Genomic DNA, 20,873 nt, shown 5'->3' with positions numbered 1-20,873 from the left:
AGATCATCCAGGAATCGTGAAAGCTAGTGCACTAAGCTGAATATATGCCATACATCTGAACACCACCAAATTTTTCTACTCTGAATGTTTTTATACGAAATATGGAGACCAAAGATTTTCTCAGATCTCAAGACTGTTGACAGTTATCTATGACAGATGTACGGAGAAACACACCAACACGTAGGACTACTGGAAAACCTCAACCACTCGAAATTAACACTACAAGCAGCCTCCCTCACAGCATCAGCTGAATCAATGAGACTTATACACCATAATTCTAATGACATGTATTCCAATGAATCCAAAACAGCTATGGGACTCCTTCAAAGAGAGTATGAGCGATGATGTACTGCACCAAATCTGACAGGTTCATCCTGACCTGACCATCAAATTCAACAATTATGTCTTCAATGAAACACTCATTCATCTAGAAGATAAATATTCAGCAATGAACAACCAGACCTTATTAGAACTTGGGATGCACACACCACAAAAAGATTCTATCAGTATGCTAAACTTCGAAATTACGAAGGGAAAAAGCTATAACATCAACCAACTACTTCAGTACATCGCTCACAACAAACCATTCTTTAATGACAATCAAACAGACATTTACAACATTATGATGGACCAGACTGACAACAACACTGGTGGAGTTATTTACTTGGACACACAATGCAGCATCGTGACATTTCTAATAAATCTATTTATGGCAGAAATATGTGCTAAACAACACATCGTACTTGCACTGGCATTATCCGACACTGCACCCACTCTTATGGAAGGAGGATGGACTGCCCAGTCCCCCTACAACTATTGCAGAATATAGCTGAAGGACAATTCCCAGTATGTAAAATCTCAAGAGCATCTGGACAGGTTGAACTGCTAAAGTTGTCTTCTAGTACGAATCCACAATGGCACATAAAAAAATCACTGAAAGCCATGGACAAAAGATTACAAAACTTGCGAGGAAACTGAAGTGACGGGAGGAGCTCTACTCACACTCAAAGAGATTTTCCACTAACACTTCCAACTATCACCAAGTCAACATCAGCAGACGAGATCAACACTTGCTTAAAAAAGTCACATCACTGACCACATATACAAACACTGAGACTAACAAAAAATATGAGAGTTGAACTACCAAGAAACTAAACAAACCACCACATTTTGCTCAACAACTTTCACAAATAGGTGAAGCCACACATCCTATTGATCAGACGACCAGCCTCATTAAACTACACAGTAATTTCTGCAACAGAGCCACTGCTGAAAACGAACGCATCAACCAAATTTATCCAAACATTGTTCACAACTATACCAATCCAGACTGGCTATTTGAAACAGCAATTTTGGCATCTAAAAAGTATTGTCAACGATATCAGTTTTAATATTCAAAAGAAAATTCCCAATGAAGAGAGAATATACAAATCTATTGACACGACGGTAAACGGTGAAGAAAGTGTGAACTTCCCTGCAGAATCACCACCTTGGATTACAGTATTATCCCCAGCACTCGCTGCCCGGTACCAGATAAATGACTGGGGTACCATGGTATTCCATAAGTCATCAAGTATATTCACTGTAAAATGTTCATTATTAATATTAAAAATGCACTTAAAGCCCATCACTAAGGCCCATTAGCCCTCGTCCACACACTAACGGAGGGTGGGCGAACCAATGGTGTCACACAGAACGTCTACATCATATCAAAATGCAAATTCACTTGAGCCAGACTATATAAATGATTTAGGATATAATCTGAGCAGGCTACTTTGACTGACTGCAAATGATGCTGCCATTTACCATCTAGTAAAGACGTCGGAAGATCAAAATGAATTGCAAAATGATTCAGGCAAGATATCTACATGGTACGAAAAGTGAAAATTCATGACAAACAATAAAAAGTGAGAGGTCCTGCACATAAGTACTAAAAAAATCCGTTTCATTTCAGTTACACAACAACAAACAAACAGTTGAAATGTTACGTATTTAGCTAAATTTCTAGGAAATACAATTACAAATAATTCAAATGTAAACTATCACACAGGAAAGTTGTGGGGAAGATGAACCAAAGACTTCAGAACCTACAAGAAATCTATGAAAGAGGCCGGCTACACCATGCTTGCCCATTCTCTTCTGGGGTACTGCTGCGCAGTAATATATCCTTACCATATACGAATGGCGGTGGACATCGAAAGTCTTCAATGACGGTCAGCTCATTTTGTATTATCGCGAAACAGGGGAGAGTGTGTGTCATAGATATGATATGCAAGCTGAGGTGGCACACATTAAAACAAAGGTATTTTTTTGTTGTGGCAAAGTCTTTTCACGACATTTCAACTACCAATTTTCTCCTCAGAATGCCAAAATATTTTGCTGACTCCCACCTACACAGGAAGAAAAAAATGGCTCTGAGCACTATGGGACTTAACTTCTGAGGTCATCAGTCCCCTAGAACTTAGAACTACTTAAACCTAACTAACCTAAGGACATCACACACATCCATGCCCAAGGAAGGATTCGAACCTGCGACCGTAGCGGTCGCATGGTTCCAGACTGAAGTGCCTAGAACCGCTCGGCCACTCCGTCTGGCCTACATAGGAAGAAATGACCATTACAATACGATATAAGAGATCAGAGCCTGCACAGAAAGACTCTGGCATTTATTTTTCCCCATATGCTATATGAGAGTGGAATGGTCGGGAAATAGTCTGAAAGTGAGTCTATGATCCCTCTGCCAAACACTTAAATGTGAATTGCTACATATGTGTATGTAGATAAAAATTATAAAGAGACGGAACAACTGGCCAGTACTTATCCTTGTGAATAAAATTTCCAGTAATGTCGATACACACATAAAAAAAAATATTCCTAGCTAATTTTAAAGCACACCTGTGTCTACATCTGAACTCTGCAAGTCACCTTATGGTGTGTAACTGAGGGTATTTCATGAACTATTGCCATTTCCTGACTTACCTGCTCCAGTTATAAATGACTTGCAGGAAGAATGCTTGCTGATAAGCCTCTATATGAGCTTTAATCCCTCTAATTTTACCTTTAGCAATCTTTGTGAGAGATAGTACAGGTGAAACAATATAATGGTTGATTCCTCTAGGAACATACATACACTGAATTTTAACAGTAAATAATGCCATGATGCACTATGTCTTTTTTGTAGTAGTTACCACTGGAGTTGGAAGAACACGTCCATTATGCTTTCACAGTTAGCCTACTAAACTAAAGATTTATCTCTGTTACAAAAGACATGCTGAGATCTACTTTTTAGAAACTACTCAATCCAGTTAAAAAGCTGGTCATATATAATGTTTACATCTGTATTTCCTTCATTAGGCGATGGTGAAAAACTATACAGGATGCTTTCCACAATTCAATAAACATGGTATTAATCAGGGCATCAGTACCTACTGCCACTTTGATCTCATGACCAAACACAGGAAGCTGGGTTTCACAGAACTCTTGTTTCCAGACTCCATGTTTAATCCCAAGAGTACATTTTTGGTTCCAAGAAAAATCATAATATGCAATATCCTGTACAGGGTGGACAGGAACCAGGGAGGACTCCAAGTATTATTCAGTCCACCTGACCAACAAGTTCGCGGTGCTATCTTTTGCTGAAAGTGAGCCAGTGGGACTCTCTTCACCTGTTTTGGGGAAACTTGCTTTGCCCTGTGCCGAGAGGAGGCAAATGCAAAGGGAGGGGCCTATTAATTGTCAGGGGTTCAAACACACAGCAACTAATGGTACCCTTACGGGATGCAATGTGTTGACGATGTTATTCCAGCAGCCATTGAGGCAATAGGGTGCAACCAGTAAATTGTGGTGCACATCAGATAGAAACTATGCCTGTCATCTGGGCTCCAAATTAATATTTGGATCATTCCAGTGACTGGCAGAGGTTGAGAAGAGCAGCTTTGCGCAAGGAGTTTCAATGGAACACACAATTTACAGCACTGTCTCCAGAACTGATTGTGATCCCCTCGTTCCAACTTGAGTGGAAACACTAAAACAGAAAGTTCAAGGCCTGTGACACACTAGCCTGTGACTTCCTGAACTTGCAGCATAGGTTTGAGAATTGCTGGGTCCTCCTAAAAGGGTCAGGAGTATAATACACATATCAGAGGCTACTACTCAGGTAGCTGAATGTGTGTGGCATGCACATGAGAGTTCTTTTAGATTAAGTGACACACTATGCAATCCAGATAATGACAGCTGTAGGAGACCCAGAAGTATAACAGGGTGTATACGCGGGCAAGAAAAAATAAAATAAAATCCCAGATTTTCACCAGATCTGGTTAAAAACGCACTTTTTCCCAAAACCCACTTTTTCCCCATGTGAAAATATACTTCTTCCAAGGTGAAAATACACTTTTTCCGTGATAAGCAACAATGTTGTTTTCCTCGGAGCAGTCAAAACATCAGTCCTTTGAATGGTAAAGATTTTATACACCAGCTTAGAACTTCCTGGCACTTTATAAAATAAAACTTCGCAAGGAAGGGGAGTGGGAAAAAAAACACGTCTTGAAAATATCTTTGATGTGCAGCAACATGTATGCTGCATATTTTCATGTTACGATACGCTGCGTATTTTTGTATTACTGAAGTATAAATTCGAATTCCACCAAACACAGTACATTAATTTCCGAAGCATTGAAGTAAGAGATTGCAATGCGCTTTTGTACACCAATCATAGCTCATGTCGCATGATCTTGCCAACCGATGACAGCAGATATTCAGAGCATAGGACACCTGATGTAGTCAGCCAACAGCAACATCACTGTTAATTAACGTGAACACACAAGTAGGAAAAGTTAACGGTTTAAATTAATGTACACAGTGTAGTTACAAGAAACGCTAAGCTTTCACAAATAATATTGATCTTTAAGAATAATAAGCTACAAGAAAAGCTACGTTTTCACTTATAATACTGGTCTTTCTTGCATGTGTTACACTTTAAAGATACATCACACCAATGTGCCAGTAAAATTTTAAACAATGACAATGTCTAGTCATCTAGGCTCGAAATCATTTCAAGAGGTTGTTACTCAAAGTTTTAAGTTTTAAATGAGACTCAAACACTCTGCAATTTAAGAAATTCATAGCCCATTCTCACACATAACATAATTCATCTTCTGTAAAAGGAAATTTCCTTTGAAAATAATGCTTTTCAAAGAACCATTCACAATATTTTCCCACGACCTCTTCGACATGGGTTCACTTTAACAGGTGCCAGAGAGCATCGGAAAACAGGGGCTATGGTGCATGGGCAGCTATGATGATGTAGGAAGCCTGTATGTTCCTAAACATATAGCATTAAGAGTTTTAACATGACATCATAAAAGAAATAGGACATCAGAGGATACTCCAAGATCAGCACACTAAAATGCATAATTTAACTAAAAGGACACATTCACATTCATATGTCGAAATTTACAATGAAACAGGCGCCAACCTGGTATTAAGCTTTTCAGTGCACTTTCCGAGGTGAAAATTTTCTTGGAATATCAGTACTGTATTGCCTCCTGTTTGGTTCTTTATTATGACATAATGTCATAGGTGCCAGAAGATGAAAATGCGCACTTGAAATTCAGTGAACAGTTAAAACTAGCCAATGTGTGGAATGAATAAATTTCCTTTACTTTACGTTTATAGTCACAAATTTTTTGTCAACAGATTACCGGTTTTGGTATATAATGACCATCTTCAGATCTGTTTTATAAAAACAGTGTCCTAACGTACTGCAGCCATAGTGGCATTGCCAAATGTTAAATGCAGCCATAGTGGCATCGTCAAATGTTAAATGCATTTAACATTTGGCAATGCCACAATGGCTGCAGTACATTTGGACACTGTTTTTATAAAACAGATCTGAAGATGGTCATAACAGACCAAAACCGGTAAGCTGTTGACAAAAAATTTGTGACCATTGACGTAAAGTAAAGGAAATTAATTCTATATTCGGATCATTGTTTTATTTGTGACAATGTCACAGCTTGTGAAAGCGTGGAATAAAACACTTTGTTTCTTATAAATTGACTGCATCTGCGGAAAAGATTAATAAAAGTCACATCTCTTTAGCAAACTGACAAAAATAGCTTCGTTGTTGTGCAAGGCGATTAATGCTTGACTGCCGAAAACATGGAAATAAAATAAAATCAGAAAACAAACATATTTTAGCCTTCCATAATTGCGTGAATTTATTTTAAAACACTTGATAGCTCCCAGACACAGACATCCATTGCGAATGTGGCAACTTAGTTGTGCCAGAAAACTTTTATGGGTAGCATGACTTCTCCCTGCTGCCGCAGCCACACTTCAAGCAGTCAGAAGCGAAAGGTACTGCTCATACATAACTCAACTGCGCACGCGCAGGAGCCCACTAGCAACTGCTCAAAACGAGCTTAATGAAACAGTTATGGCATTGCACTCATTGGAAGTAGTTTTCTGTTACGAAGTATTCTATTGTCTTCATCCTAAAACCTTTGACACATTTTGCTTTAGGCAGGCACTTGAGTGTGCACAGTGTTTTGTTGTTGTAAATGGCGCATTTGCTTTGCAACTGAAGTTTTATTTTGGTTTTATTCTGTCGTTTAGATTTTATTGCTGCAGTACTATTATGTAGTAGCATGATACAGTAAAATTCTTTGTTAGACCATCAGTTCTTACCAGTCAAAATTACAAAAATTTAACTCAACATTAGAAACAATGAAAAATTCCCAGAATTCTAAAAAAAATCCCGGGTCTTTCCCAATTTTCTCCCGGATAAAAAAATTCCCCAAGTTTTTCCCAGATTTTCCTGTTGTCCCGGGGTGTATACACCCTGCGTAAGATCCAACAGAACGGCCCCTAAAAGGTGAGACTATTAAAATCCTATAAATTAACCGCCAAAGCATTAAAAATGAAGTGTGATTCTGATGCGCTCCTGAACAGCAGTGAAGCTCACATATACTAGGTACAGAGAGCTGGTTAAAATTTGATATTCACAGCAGTGATATTTTTGGGGAAAAGTTAAGTGTCTGTTGAAAGGAGACACTAATGGGAAATTGAAGTGGTGTATCTGTTGCAGTAGTCAAAAAACTCAAATCCACTAAAATAGAAATTGAAGTTAAATGCGAGATTGCTTGGGCAAGACTCATTATCAGCGATGGGTACAGAATGGCAGCTGGATCCTTCTATCACCCGCCAGACTTACCTTCTGATGTAACTGAAAACTTCTGAGAAAACATTAGTTCAATTGTACCTAAGTTCATCAATCATACTGTAATTATCAGTGCAGATTTTTAACATACAGAAATCAACTGGGAAAATTAGAGTTTTGTTAGTAGTGGCTGTTAGAAGTCATCCTGTGGAACAATACTAAATGTCTTCTCTGAAAATTACCGTATTTACTCGAATCTAAGCCGCACCTGGAATTTGAGACTCGAAATTCAAGGGGAGAGAAAAGTTTTAGACGCACTTCCAAATCGAAACAAAGTTAGTCCATTGTAACATGAGACACAATTGGGGTCGTATGGATGAAGATACAGCTACAGTAGTTTGGTTTGAGTCGTAAGCTTAAGAGTTAAGCTTTACCCAGTAGCCATTGCTATGTGTCAGACGCTCCATTTATACGGGTACCCTTCCTTTTTCACTTGCTTCATCTGGTTTGAATTGATTGCTTATTTTGCTTTGATCTGATAAGTGCCGTTCTCTTTGTTATAGGTGTTTACGTCACTCTAAGCTGAAAATGCATTATTGTAGTGTGTCATGCATTGTTTGTCGCATTCTGATGATGAGTGTTTACGACCTGTCGCCGATCGTGGCATGGCTTGCTTTTGTGGGCGCTACCGCGGCTCACATTTAAAAAAAAAAAAAAAAAAAAAAAAAAAAAAAAAAAAAAAAAAAAAAAAAAAAAAAAAAAAAAAAAAAGAGAGAGAGAGAGAGAGAGAGAGAGAGAGAGAGAGAGAGAGAGAGAGAGAGAGAGAGAGAGAGAGAGAGAGAGGAGTTAGAGAGGAATTGCCTCATAAACGAAACGATGGCAAGAGACTGCTATTTGTTGTTACTTACACTGCTGCTTTCTTTGATAATTACCAACAAGAATCAAATAATAGACTGCGTATGATAGAAGATGTTCTGAACGAGAGTTTAGCGAAAATTTTTCTCCGATTGAAAATCTTTGCACACGCCTCTTTAGTACATTACATTCTGCACAGAAATTAGATTCATCTTAGATTTAAAAATCTAGTCAGTTGCCGTGCTTCATTTCTGACTGTATCACTATTCAGCTTAAGAATAATACAAATACAAACATGACATGATACGTATATTCTTCCGAGTTTGCTGTTGTCTCACTCTAGTTTCGTAGTTCATTAGGCAGACAGGATATAAATGAGATAGCAGCAAACACAAAAGAATACATGGCATAACGTTCACATTCTTCTACCTTTTCTTTTAATTTATTTACTGGCGCAGAGGTTTTGGTGCCAGTATTTACCTTTGTGCCTGCTAAGCACGCCTGTGTAGCGCTACATATATTTGATGGCAGAAGTTAGTTGTGGCGGCACCTACCAACATTTTTCAGAGCTTCCGTTCATTTTGCCCTTGATTCTAAGCCGCAGGCGGTTTTTCGTATTACAAAAACCAGAAAAAAAGTGTGGCTTATATTCGAGTAAATACAGTATTTAGACAGATAGTTCGGAACCCCATTTGTGGCAGAAATATATTAGCTCTAATGGCAACAAGTAGACCTAATCTCTTTGAGGATGTCCACATCAAAACTGGTATCAGTAAATGCGGTGCAGCTGTGGCAACAATGATTACCGAAGTACAAAGGACAACTAAAACAAAAAGAAAGATATACAGGGTGAGGATCTAAGTCATAACACCCCTTGTATCTCCCCAACCGTAATAGATACAAAGATGCCGTTTGGACAGTGAACTGCAGGGACAGGGGCTACTTGAATACATTACATTTCATGTTTGTGCTATTTTTTATTACAGAGATACGAGACCATCTCTGCTTTTTCTTTTTTTTTAGATGGAACCATATGTTAAATTTTAGTGTAGCATGATGAGGTTAAAAAGACGGTTTCATATACGTATATCTCATAATGTTTAGGCGAACAGTTTTTGAGACACAGATATGTTCTCTTATCATGTTCATCCTCCGAAGCGACGTTGTCCAATGCGACCTTTCCTGTTATGTAGAGCACATGGTAAACATCACAAGTCCGTCCTTACACAAAGACGCCCATTTACTTGACAACAGTAATACGTTATTTGGCATCTGTGATACCAAAATAGTACACAACATACAGTATTAAAATACTACAAGATGTTAATACATTTTAAGTAACAGAAATACAAATGTAAATGAGGAGGCCCTTATTGGTCACAATTATTTCATACGTATTTGTTTTCTATTTGAAAATATTTACTATTGATCACAATACGAAGCAAATACACACAAAGATGCAAAATAAATACTGTACATGATACGAAACTTTACTGAAGCATGTGATTCAAAATGCTTCCCCTCTGCTGCAATGCACATTTGTAGTCGATGTTCGAATGATCTGTGAATGGCTGCGAGGGTGTCACCTGAGATATTAGTGCACGCTTCGATGATACGTTGCTTCATATCGTCTGGCGTAGTTGGTATTTGAGCATACACTTTATGTTTGACTGCTCCCCACAGAAAAAATTCAAGAGGGGTCAAATCAGGAGACCAGGCTCGCCACTTCACTTCAGCCTGTCATCCTATCGAACAATCCGGGAACTTTTCATTTGACAGCTCTGTAGCCACACGGGAAGAGTGAGCAGGACAGCCGTCATGTTGGAACCACATGCACTGACGAGTAGTTAGTGGTACCACTTCCAGCAAAATGAGCAGAAAGTTTTGCAGGAACCATGCATAGTTATTGCCATTTAGTATAACTGGAATGAAGTATGGCCCCACAATGACATTTCTGATGATGCTGGCGTGTAGGACGCTCATGATCAGGATACAGCTCTCCATATCGCTTTATTGCTGTAACAGCAATTCTTCTGCTTTCACTATTCACTAGAAGCATATCTAACTTTTCTTCGTTGGTGTACATAACTGCTTCAAGAAACTGTGATGGAAATGCGATGTCTCATTACCCCAGCAGCACATTTATACCCTTCTCTCCAGCTACCTCGTGCGTCACCTTGCGGCGTTATCGAGAAGCAGGAAAACAACGCCTTCCCTGTTAAATTCCCCCGTGGTCAAGACGAAAGGTCACATCGGACAATGCCGCTTCGAAGGACGAACACAATATGAGAACATATCTGTGTCTCAAAAACTTTTTGCCTACATATTATGATATACACATATTTGAAACCATCTTTTTAACCCATCATGCTACGCTAAAATTTAACATAGGGTTCCATTTAAAAAACCAAAGATGGCCTCATATCTCTGTAATAAAAAATAGGACAAGCATGAAATGTGATGTATTCAAGTAGCCCCCGTCCCTGCAATTCACTTTCCAAACAGCACCCTTGTATCATAATACTGTCATTAGAAAGATATATACCTGTATGTTCATTAAACTAGATAAAAAAATCAGTAGAATGATATCCCAATGAAGAACTTTAACCTTTCAGCACACGACAGGAACATGTAGAGAACTATGGCTCAGGTTTAAAAGAATAGTTGATCATTCACTGGACAGACATGTATCCTGTAGAACAGTTCATAATGGCAGGGACCCTCCATAATATACAGTCGCCATAAGGAAACTCCTAAAGAAAGAGATTACTGCGTAAGAGATGAACAATGAAGCGTGTTTGGCTGTCAAGAGAGCAATGGATGAAGCACTCAGTGAAAACCATAGCAGAATATTGTCAAATGAACATTCACAAAACCTAAAGAAATTTTGGTTGTATGTAGAGTGTTAGTGGTGCTGAAGTTAGTTTCCAGTTACTCACAAATGAGACAGGAACTGGAACTGAAGATAAGCAAGCAAAAGCTGAACTCCATTTTCTAATGTTCCTTTCCATTGGAAAACACAGTAAAATTGCCCCAATTTAATCCTCATATCTTTGAAAAGATGAATGAAATGTTAGTGACAGTCGTGTTGAGAAACAGCTGAAATTGTTAAAATTGAACAAAGCTGCAGGGCCCGATGGAATCACTATCGGATTCTAAACTGAATTTGCGGCTCTGTTAGCCCCCTCTTCTAGCTGTAATCTATTGTCAATCCCCTGAACAAACAACCAGGCCCATAGTTGAAAGAATGCACAGGACACACCTGTTTACACCAAGGATAGTCAAAGTGATACACGAAACTACCGTCCAATATCCCTGACATCGATTTGTTGTAGAATTTTAGAATGTATTCTGAGCTCAAACTACATGAGGTATGCCAACCATCGTGGATTCCTAAAACATCAGTCATGCAAAATCCAACTTGCAAGTGTCTTACATAACATCCTGAAAGCCAAGGATCAACACAGTCAGGTAGATGCAGTACTTCTTGATTTCCAAACAGCATTTGACTCAGTACCACACCTATGCCTATTGTCAAAAGTACGATTGTGTCGGTATCAGGAGAAATTTGCAACTGGAAAGAAGATGTTTTGAGAGGAAGGACACAACACGTTTTCTTCAATAGAGTGTCATCGTTCCATGTAGAAGTAACTTCGGGTGCGTCCCAGGAAAGTGTGTTGGTACCCTTGCTGTTCATGTTTTATATTAATGACCTTACAGACAATATTAGTAGTAACCTGTAGATGATGCAGTTATTTATAATGACATACTGCCTGTGAGAAGCTGCATAGATATTCAGTCACATCTTGATAAGATTTCAAAGTGGTGCAAAGATTGGCAATTTGCTTTAAATGTTCAGAAATGTAAAATTGTGCACGTGATTGGCAATTCGTAGTAACAGAAATGGAATAATCACACAAGCTCACTCATGGGTAAGGCAGGTAGTAGACTTTGGTTTATTGGTAGAACACTATTCTACAAAGGAGGCCGCTTATGAACTACTTGTTTGAGGCATTTTACAATATTGCTAAAGTGTGGATGGTACCCATAGCAAATACAACTAAAGAGGGATACTAAATGTATACAGCATGTACAGAGAAGTGCAGCATGAATGGTCACAGGTTTGTTTGACCCATGGGACAGTGTCACAGAAACGCTGAAGAAAACAAATTGGGAGACTCTTGAAGATAGACAAACCATCCCCAGAAGACCTACTTACAACATTTCAAGAACCAGTTTTAAATAATGATTCTAAGGATATACTAAACCCCCCTGCTTACGACTCAGATAGGAAACATGACGAAAAGATTAATTAAACACACACACACACACACACACACACACACAGAGGCAGGCAGGGATTCAAACAATCGTTCCTCCCACACTTAATACAGCAGTGGAACAGGAAGAAATCCTAGTAACTGGTACAATGGGGTGTACTTTCTGCCACACACTTCACAATAGCTTGTGGAATATAGATGTAGACATACGTGCTTAAAAATTCTACCACAGATTGACATCACTAAACATATAAATTTGATTAAATGATAATTTACCTTGTTCTTTCACTACCCTTTGCCCCAACAAGCTTTCCATGTTCAATCTCAGTTTTCCTAGCGGAAATTATTTTCCGTAATGCCTTTGCATCCTTATAAATTTGCGATCCAGGTTCATTGAATTGGCAAGCATTGCGAGTCATCAAAAGCAAATCCTTCTCTAGGTCATTCAATGTTTGATATTTATTTTGTTGTATTTTTGTTGCAATCATTTTCAGATCTATAGGATTTTCAATGACCTCGTAATACTCTGGGTAACGCTGGAATAAAGAACACCTCGATTACTCGCTAAACTCTTATGCAGAAGCAGTAATAAAACTATGAGGGCATGCACATTTGGTGAACAGGGTTACAAACTGGCATCATCATATTCACCACAGGAGACAGGAAGAAGACAACTGATGAAGTAGCAAAATAATTAAACGTGTCTAATGCATACTAAAATTTTGCTTAGCATTACACACTGATTATTTAAATTTGCTACTTATTTTGCCAATATCAAGGTCCAAAGCAAATATATTTACTGGATTAACATAGCACAAAACTAACTAATAGTTTATAACATAAGAAATTTTCAGCACAAAGTAAATAATTCAAGGTAAAGGTACAAAGGTAACAAATTACAGAATAGTACAGGTGCTGAGTTGTCGACAGGCACACAAATCAGGCTTTTGTAACGTCTCTTAGCAAAAGACATATTATATGTGGTAAAAAAGAAAACGAGAAAAGAATAATTGAACTGGATGACTGTAATTGCGTGGACAACGATTGTGTGAACTTTATGTAATAAAGTGATAGCATTATGTGTCATGTTTTGTTCTTGTATAGAATTATGTACTGATTGTTTTTAATAATATCTGTGTCGGCGAGTACTGAAACCGCCACAGACGATACTTATTAAATATCAAACAAAGATGAGAATATGTGACTATGATAAATAGTAATAACCGAACATTAATTTCTCTGTCGTCTTCTTGTAGTTACGTTAGTAAGAAGAGCCTGTGACGTTATATTGTACGCTTGCGTAGCATCCTTTTGTGAAGATTGAGAGAGGGATGCCATTAGACATTGATTTGGAAAGGTGTGTAATAACTTAATCTGTTTAAATGTTTCAAATAGAGTTACTTAGTGAAAACTTGCATTATGATTTGTAATAAGCTTGCCTGGCATTTTATCCCATCCCTTTAAGACATTTTCAGTTATTTAAATATCATTCGTGGTGCAGAGCTGTGCTACGAACGAACGAGCCGCTGCCGCGGCGCATTCAAACTGCATTAAATGAAACAAATCATATCGCAAAGAAGCGGACGGGTAATAGTGAACTAAAATTATTTTTTTCAGCTTTCAGAATTGCACAGCAGAGCAGCAGATTTTATGACGTGTTTTACAGGTTGACGCGGGCTGCTGATAATATATTATTAACAGCGCAAAAAGATAATTATAACATAAAAGAAATCTTGCTGTGCGTAGTTCTGGTCTGGCAAACCTTATAGTAAAAACATCTTTTTCTCCGATAATAGTCTCATGTTCTCGTGTTAGTCGTGGTAATTATTGGTGTTTTACTGTTAACAAAAATCCACTGCAAAATTTTTATGTTGAACAAATATTGCGTACTGTAAAATCAGTACTGATAACGAAATAATTTTCAGTAACCTTCTCAATAACTGTAAAGTCAGGAAGATATGTTTAACTTTATGGCAAGTTACAGTAACGAAAAAATGTTCCTTTAATAGAAAGCCAGATCCAGAACAATAAGAACATAATCTATTTTGTTTTGTTGAAAATTAATGACCCAAAGAAAGTCACAGCACAGCATCACTAAAAGGTATTTCGGGGCTCTTTTCGTAGCAACATATTTTATCTCATATATTAGTTACACGAGTAATAGTAAAACAAAGCAAATAGTAGAGCCAGCAAAACTGTCGCCCAAAAGCGTGCGGCAGAATTTGCAGTGGCCACGAAAATAGTAACTGTTTTATGGGTTTTCCTTCATTGTCTATTGTTATATACATATATGTATTTAGTGATCAATGTATGTATGTGTCTCATGATTAATGCCATGTATTAATGAATGTACAAAAATTCTTTCATGAAAAAATGCACCACTGCAAGCGAGTCAGATGAAAAGATCCTGATACTACTGAGAAACTGTAACAGCTACATAGTCCAGGAGCGGCCGAACCCCAAAATCAGATCAACTGAAGGTAAGACTACAGTGAAGTTGTCCTGTTTGTAGAAGCTTAACTCCAGTGAAGTGATCTCATATCGCTAGAGGTGTGCGTAGTTTGGCGTAAGTATTTATGACAGAGCAAAATTGAGTGTAGATAGTAATTTTTAGTGTGCAGTATATTGTAGATAAATTACCATATTTTATGTGCATGTGGCAAAACTGTGAGATCCTGTGTTCGAGTAGGTAATTTGTGAATACGGGTAAATTACGCAGTCAACGTCCGAGCAATATGGATACTGAGGGACAGCCATTAGTTAGTGCAGGAAATGTAGAAACGGGTGCCTTAAGCAGTACAAGTACTCTCTTTGAGGATATACCATGTGAAAATGTGGGGGCAGAGGCACAGGAAGTTGTGCCACCACCCACCAGTGCACGAGGAGATGTAGATAAAGAAATTGTACCACCCCCAGAAAAGCAGGAACCAGAGAGTGGTAATCTGCCTGGTGGGTATTCACTTCAGGCAATATTAGAGCATGTGCTGGATTACCAGTCAAAATTTGCGCAACAACAAGCTGAAAAGGACGAAAAAAATTGAAAGATTTCTTGCACAGCAAGCTGAGTGAGATCGCCAGCTAGAGGAAAAGTTTCTTGCCCAGCAGGCTGAGCAGGATCGCCAGCAAGCTGAACGCGATCGCCAGCAAGCTAAGCGTGACCAGCAAATTGTGCAATTGTTAGAAATTACGAAAAGAGAGATTGCTTGTATGAAACAGAACTATGAGTCGATACCTAAGGCCGTGCAGGAGTTGACTATACATGTCAACAACCTGCAAGTAGCAAACACTAACATTGTAGATGAGATAGGTGTCTTGGCCAACCGATTAGAAAAGCCAGAAATAGATTCCACACAGCTTGTAGAGCAGAAGTGGAACGAACAAGTGATTAAAATTGAAACCGAATTCAACTCATGGCTAGAAGCGAAGGAGAGCAAGATCGACAAAAATATTAATCGACAAGCAGCCATGGCAGATAGAGATTCCGAATCGATCAGTATCGCAGTAAATAGTCAAGTACAAAACGACGTGCAAACCATCAAACAAATACTAAGTGAGGATATCCCGCAGTGGCAAGTGAATATTACCAAACGGATATCAGACTTGGAAAAGGGTTTAGCACAGAGCAGCAAACATCTTGAACATGAAACTATGTCACCAACAGCCAATGTTTTTGGCAACGCAGAAACTTATGCACGACGGAACAATGGTGAATCTTTAGGTGATAATGCGAAGAGCTGTAGCTTCGGTTTGGAGCACACAGCCTATGTCCCAGGTGCAAACCAGTATAGTCCAAAAATATTGGTTGAAGAAAGTTTGATCAAAAATAGGCAGTTTCAAACGTTTACTTCTGAATGGAAGTCAGTACACCCAGTAGTATTCATAAAAAGCGTGTGGAACGAAGCACAGAAAATTCAATAGGTGATGTCATACATTCAGGGTGATGCAGCGTTGTGGGCTACGGAAGTAGCAGACAGCTGCATGACGTATGAACAGTTTGAAAGGGCGTTTTTGTCGAAATACTGGTCGTCTTGTATACAAGAGCGGCTAAGAAAAGAAGTATACAATCCCGAACCGTACTCACCCCATCTTGGGAATCTGAGACGGTGTTTCGGGAAGTATATAAACAAGACGCGCTACTGGGATGAGCCTATCTCACCAAGAGACATAATAAGACTCCTAAAATCACGTTTACCCATTAATATCAAAGAGAAACTAATACACGTACCAAAGAACGACATGGAACATTTCCTGTCTGTTCTAGATTCAATAGACTTAATCCAGGAAGACGCAAAAGCAACGTGTGATCACTCACGGAACAATGGAGCAGGGTGTAAACATGACAGAAATAATAGTGCACAAAACCACAACCATGGAAATGGTGGGGGCGGTAACAAGCGGCAAGAGCACTCGCAAAATGGTAATAATGGTAGAGGTCAGAACGTTCCGTAATAAAAAGTGTTGATTTGATGACTGGTACGATTCCGGACCGCCCGGGACCAACCGCTGGAAAAATGTGCAAGGTCAGTGGCATAGCAATTACAGCGACAGTAATCACAATTGGAATCAGAATCAGCGACCAAGCCCAGAACGGCAAGGTAATGACCGGTACGATAACAACAGACCACCACTGCAAAACGCGCCTATTGCGCAGTCGTGGTGGCCTACAAATCAAAACGTACACATAGTAGAGGTCGCGGACGATAGCCGTGCAAGTACCTCGCAAGCAATCCATCCAACAAACTAGAATCGGCCACGATATGCTCTCCGTCACTGGCCGAGGGGTGGAGTGAGAGCAACACGAATTACAATAATATGCCTGGAATACATATGCTGCGATACAACAACGGTATCAGTATGGATAAAGACCTACTGACCAAACCCCATGAATGTAATGAAGATAGCAACGAAAATGTGCAAGCCATAATAGAAGCGAAAATCAATGATGTTGCAGTGAATATAATCATCGACACAGGTGCCTCAGTGAGTGTAATGAGTACAGAACTGTTTAAAGCGCTGGGGAAGGGACGTAGCATACCGACTTTCCCGGTTAATAATTGCAAGGTGTCTGGAGCTATAACTGCACAGAGCCAATTAGTTAAGTACCAGGTGCAGGTGGAGATTTGTAAGGAGGGCGAAGCCATAGTGAGCTCGTTCCTCATTGTAAAGGGTTAAAGGTGGCCTGCATTCTGGGAGTAGATTTTCTCCGTGAGAGGGACACAGTGATCGGCCTCTCCTCTGGAAAACTAAGCATAGTTAATAAAGGTAGGAGGATTGAGTTGTCTATGATGAAATCGAAGGAGGTACTTGTGCCATGTTGCAACCGAATTAATATCAAATGTAGGAACCCCTGGGTACTACACCTAGATGATTATTCACATGTGGCAGATCTCTATTATCCTAGTATGGAAGATAGAAATTTTGAAACAAATGTTGATGCATTTCAAACCAAAGTACAGGAATCTGAAAGTTTAAGCAACATACAAAAGCAACAGTTAATGCAGCTGCTATCGGAATACACCATGCCTTCATATTCGGAGGGCGAAGTTACCAATTCAAGGTACTTCCCTTCGGGTTGAATGTAAGTGCTGGAGTATTTACTACTGCTCTAGACACAGTACTGAGTCCAGACTTGTTAGAAAAATTCACAGTACATGTTGATAACCTGGCAATCGCTACTGCTACTTGGGATGAACATAAGGAATTGCTGCATAGAGTATTAGAGAAATTTAAACAGGCAGACCCGACTAAGGAGATGGATGCTTACCTTACAAGAATACCGAATAAAGATTATGCATATAAAAGGCCAAGACAACATAGTAGAGGATACTTTGTCGCGACTGCCAGTAGGATTACCGGAGTTAGCAGAAATGATAGAACAATCAGCCGAGTATAAAGTGCTTTTAGTACGAGACAATGCGTACAGGAAGGATTTTCTATATATATGTAAAAATATGTCCGAACTACAAAGATCAGATCCGATATGGGCAAAAATCATTAGTAATATTGAAAATGGTGCCAACAATAGAGATGAGCAAGGTTTTAAAATTGTGGACAATCTTTTGTACCATAAACTTAGCACGAAGGAAGACTGCTGGACAGTATGCATACTTAACCAGTCCGTCAAAGTCGCAATATGGCATGCGTACTTGGCATGGTGCCTTGCAGGGATTGGGAAATGCGCAGAACTCATCGCGAGATACTGCTACTTTCCCCGAATGAAACACCAAATTCAGGTAACAGTTAGGACTTGCGCTATATGCCAGAAAGCAAAACACTATAATAGGTCCACAAAATTTGAACTTCATCCCATAGTTCCACTCTGGCCGCTTCAATTAGTATCTTTGGACATAGCAGGTCCCTATCCCATGGACAGGGGAGGTATGAAATATATACTGGCAGTGTACGATATTTTTTCCAAATACTTGACAATTTACTGTATGAAATCAGCTACTGCCAAAACCATAGTCAGACGGATCAATCAAGAATACTTGCCTCAAGTGGGAAAATCTGAAGCCATAACACTGACAATGCCACTTATTTCACGGGTCGCACTTGGAAAAATTATCTACAGGAATATATTCTGGTATCCCGGTTCCATCCAGAAGCAAGTTTAGTCGAAAGAACATTCAGAGAATTGAATAAGTTCCTTAGAATTTACATTGGAAACCGACACACAAAATGGCCTGAGTTGGTACCTAAATTTGTAGAAATACACAATTTAACACCCCACTCAAGTACAGGATACCCACCAGTAGAGATATTGAAAGGGGTTGATGAGACACAGAGTGAATGGCTCACACCTCTCCCGAGACTACCAGCCAGGGCAGAAACAAGAGAGGAAAAGATAAAAAAGGTATGGGACAACTTAACCAGTTGTGCCGCAAAGAGAAAAAAGAAGTACGACCAAGGTGTAACTAACAAACAGAAATACAATGTAGGGGACATGGTGCTTATTCGTAACCACCCAAATCCTCAGCAACCCTAAAGCAAAATAGTAAGTGGCAATTGATATATTCAGGGCCCTTTGGAGTAATAAAGGTGCCACACGAATGTAGCTATTTGTTAGCACACCCCCAGACGGGGAAAATAAAAGGACTGTATCCACGTAAAGATGTAAAATTATTTATTCAATGACCTAAAGAAGATTTCAATTGCGTTTTAGAGTATAAGTATGTTAGCTTTAAGAAAGAATTTGTGTGTATTTAAAATTTTGACAAAGCGAGACATAAATAAGTAAGCATAGCCTGAAAGTAGAATCAACAAACTGGGCAATAGCATGCAAATTGAAGACTTTGTTTACAGACAATTAGTGTCATTAAAATACTATACGCTCATCAAGCAATGAACAATCTTTTGTTGACAAAGTAATGAATAATTTCTTAAATCATTTTTATTTGTAGTAAGTAAGTACAATTAATGATGGATTTCATATAGTAATGTAACAGCTGTAATTGTGTTAGAATGCAGGAACCCTGAGAAAGAGTCTCTACTGCACAAAAAATAACTTTGTAGTACGAAACAATTATGTGATGTAACGTTACTGCCAATAGTGAACTGAGAACGACACTGGAGCAGAATTCAATCAAAGACAAACCCGTTCCGTGTAACCTATGCTTTGTATGTATCGATGCTTCAATTGAAGCCTGTGTAGTTGGTACATGTCCTGGAATATTAATTACGCGGTATGCGAATCAAGTCAATCTATGCGGAAACTACACTGTAGTCCTGTAGGACAGATCATTTTAAAAAACAATATATACTGATACTAAATGAAGTATTTATTGAGCAATATGCCCAAGTCCAGCTGTCATGCACATGGTAAAATCTGCTTGCTACATTGGTGATAACCTGGCAAGCTACACCGAAAAAGGAAAAGAAAACTATGTACCAAAAATTGCACACCTTTAAAAAAAAAAAAGCCATACATGCCTAAAGTGCACGTCATTTATGTTGGCGGCCGAGTTTAGGTTCGTTCTGCACATCTGACGTCACAAAACAGTGTCAGCCAATGAACAGAGAACGACGTTGCCAGATCTCGACTGCAGAGCAGAGTACGGACGAGTGTTTTCAGTTTTAGAAACGTTCAGTCATAAATAAAGGAATAGAACAAAAGCAATGTCTTGATAGCAGACTTCCTTTTATAGAAACTTTGGAAAAAGCATTCTTTATACCAATTGCTTCATATTCTGTTAATTAATTAAACAAAACAAGCAATAAGACTCCTAATTCAGGCGATAGCAAGTAAAGGTGTTTGTATCAATCTCACGAAGCGCTTTTCTGCAATAAAGAACAGCGGTAATTGTTTATTTCCTATTGTACTTCGACGAAGTGAGCGTAATTCATAGTCATACCAACAGTGTTTGCCAGTATCTTGCATGACCTATTAGAGTCCTCATGGAGTTATATAGCGTATGAGCTGCGTTAGCGTAACGGTTAAGGCGTTGCGCTAGTAAGTGAAAGGTTAAGAGTTCAAGCCTTGTGCAGTGCCTAATATTTTCTTTATTTAAAAATAATATCGAAGTGTCCTACTTCACGAATTTTATTCGTTTGAATGCAATTTTTTTAAATTTCTAGTGCTT

The 20,873-nt window shown here is 38.8% G+C and overlaps 1 protein-coding gene across 1 annotated transcript in view; it reads right to left on the bottom strand.

Moving 5' to 3' along the window:
• Positions 1 to 20,873, bottom strand: part of LOC126412869 (protein polybromo-1) — a 325,260-nt gene that overhangs the window by 245,824 nt on the left and 58,563 nt on the right. The window contains 1 exon segment of the mRNA XM_050082745.1: positions 12,571 to 12,830. Coding sequence (XP_049938702.1) covers positions 12,571 to 12,830 — 260 coding nt within the window.

This window comes from Schistocerca serialis, chromosome 7, assembly GCF_023864345.2.
Source record: "Schistocerca serialis cubense isolate TAMUIC-IGC-003099 chromosome 7, iqSchSeri2.2, whole genome shotgun sequence".
In the NCBI taxonomy this organism is placed as follows: Eukaryota; Metazoa; Arthropoda; class Insecta; order Orthoptera; family Acrididae; genus Schistocerca; species Schistocerca serialis.
Note: the sequence above shows the minus strand (reverse complement) of the source record. Positions and strands in the feature narration are given on the sequence as shown.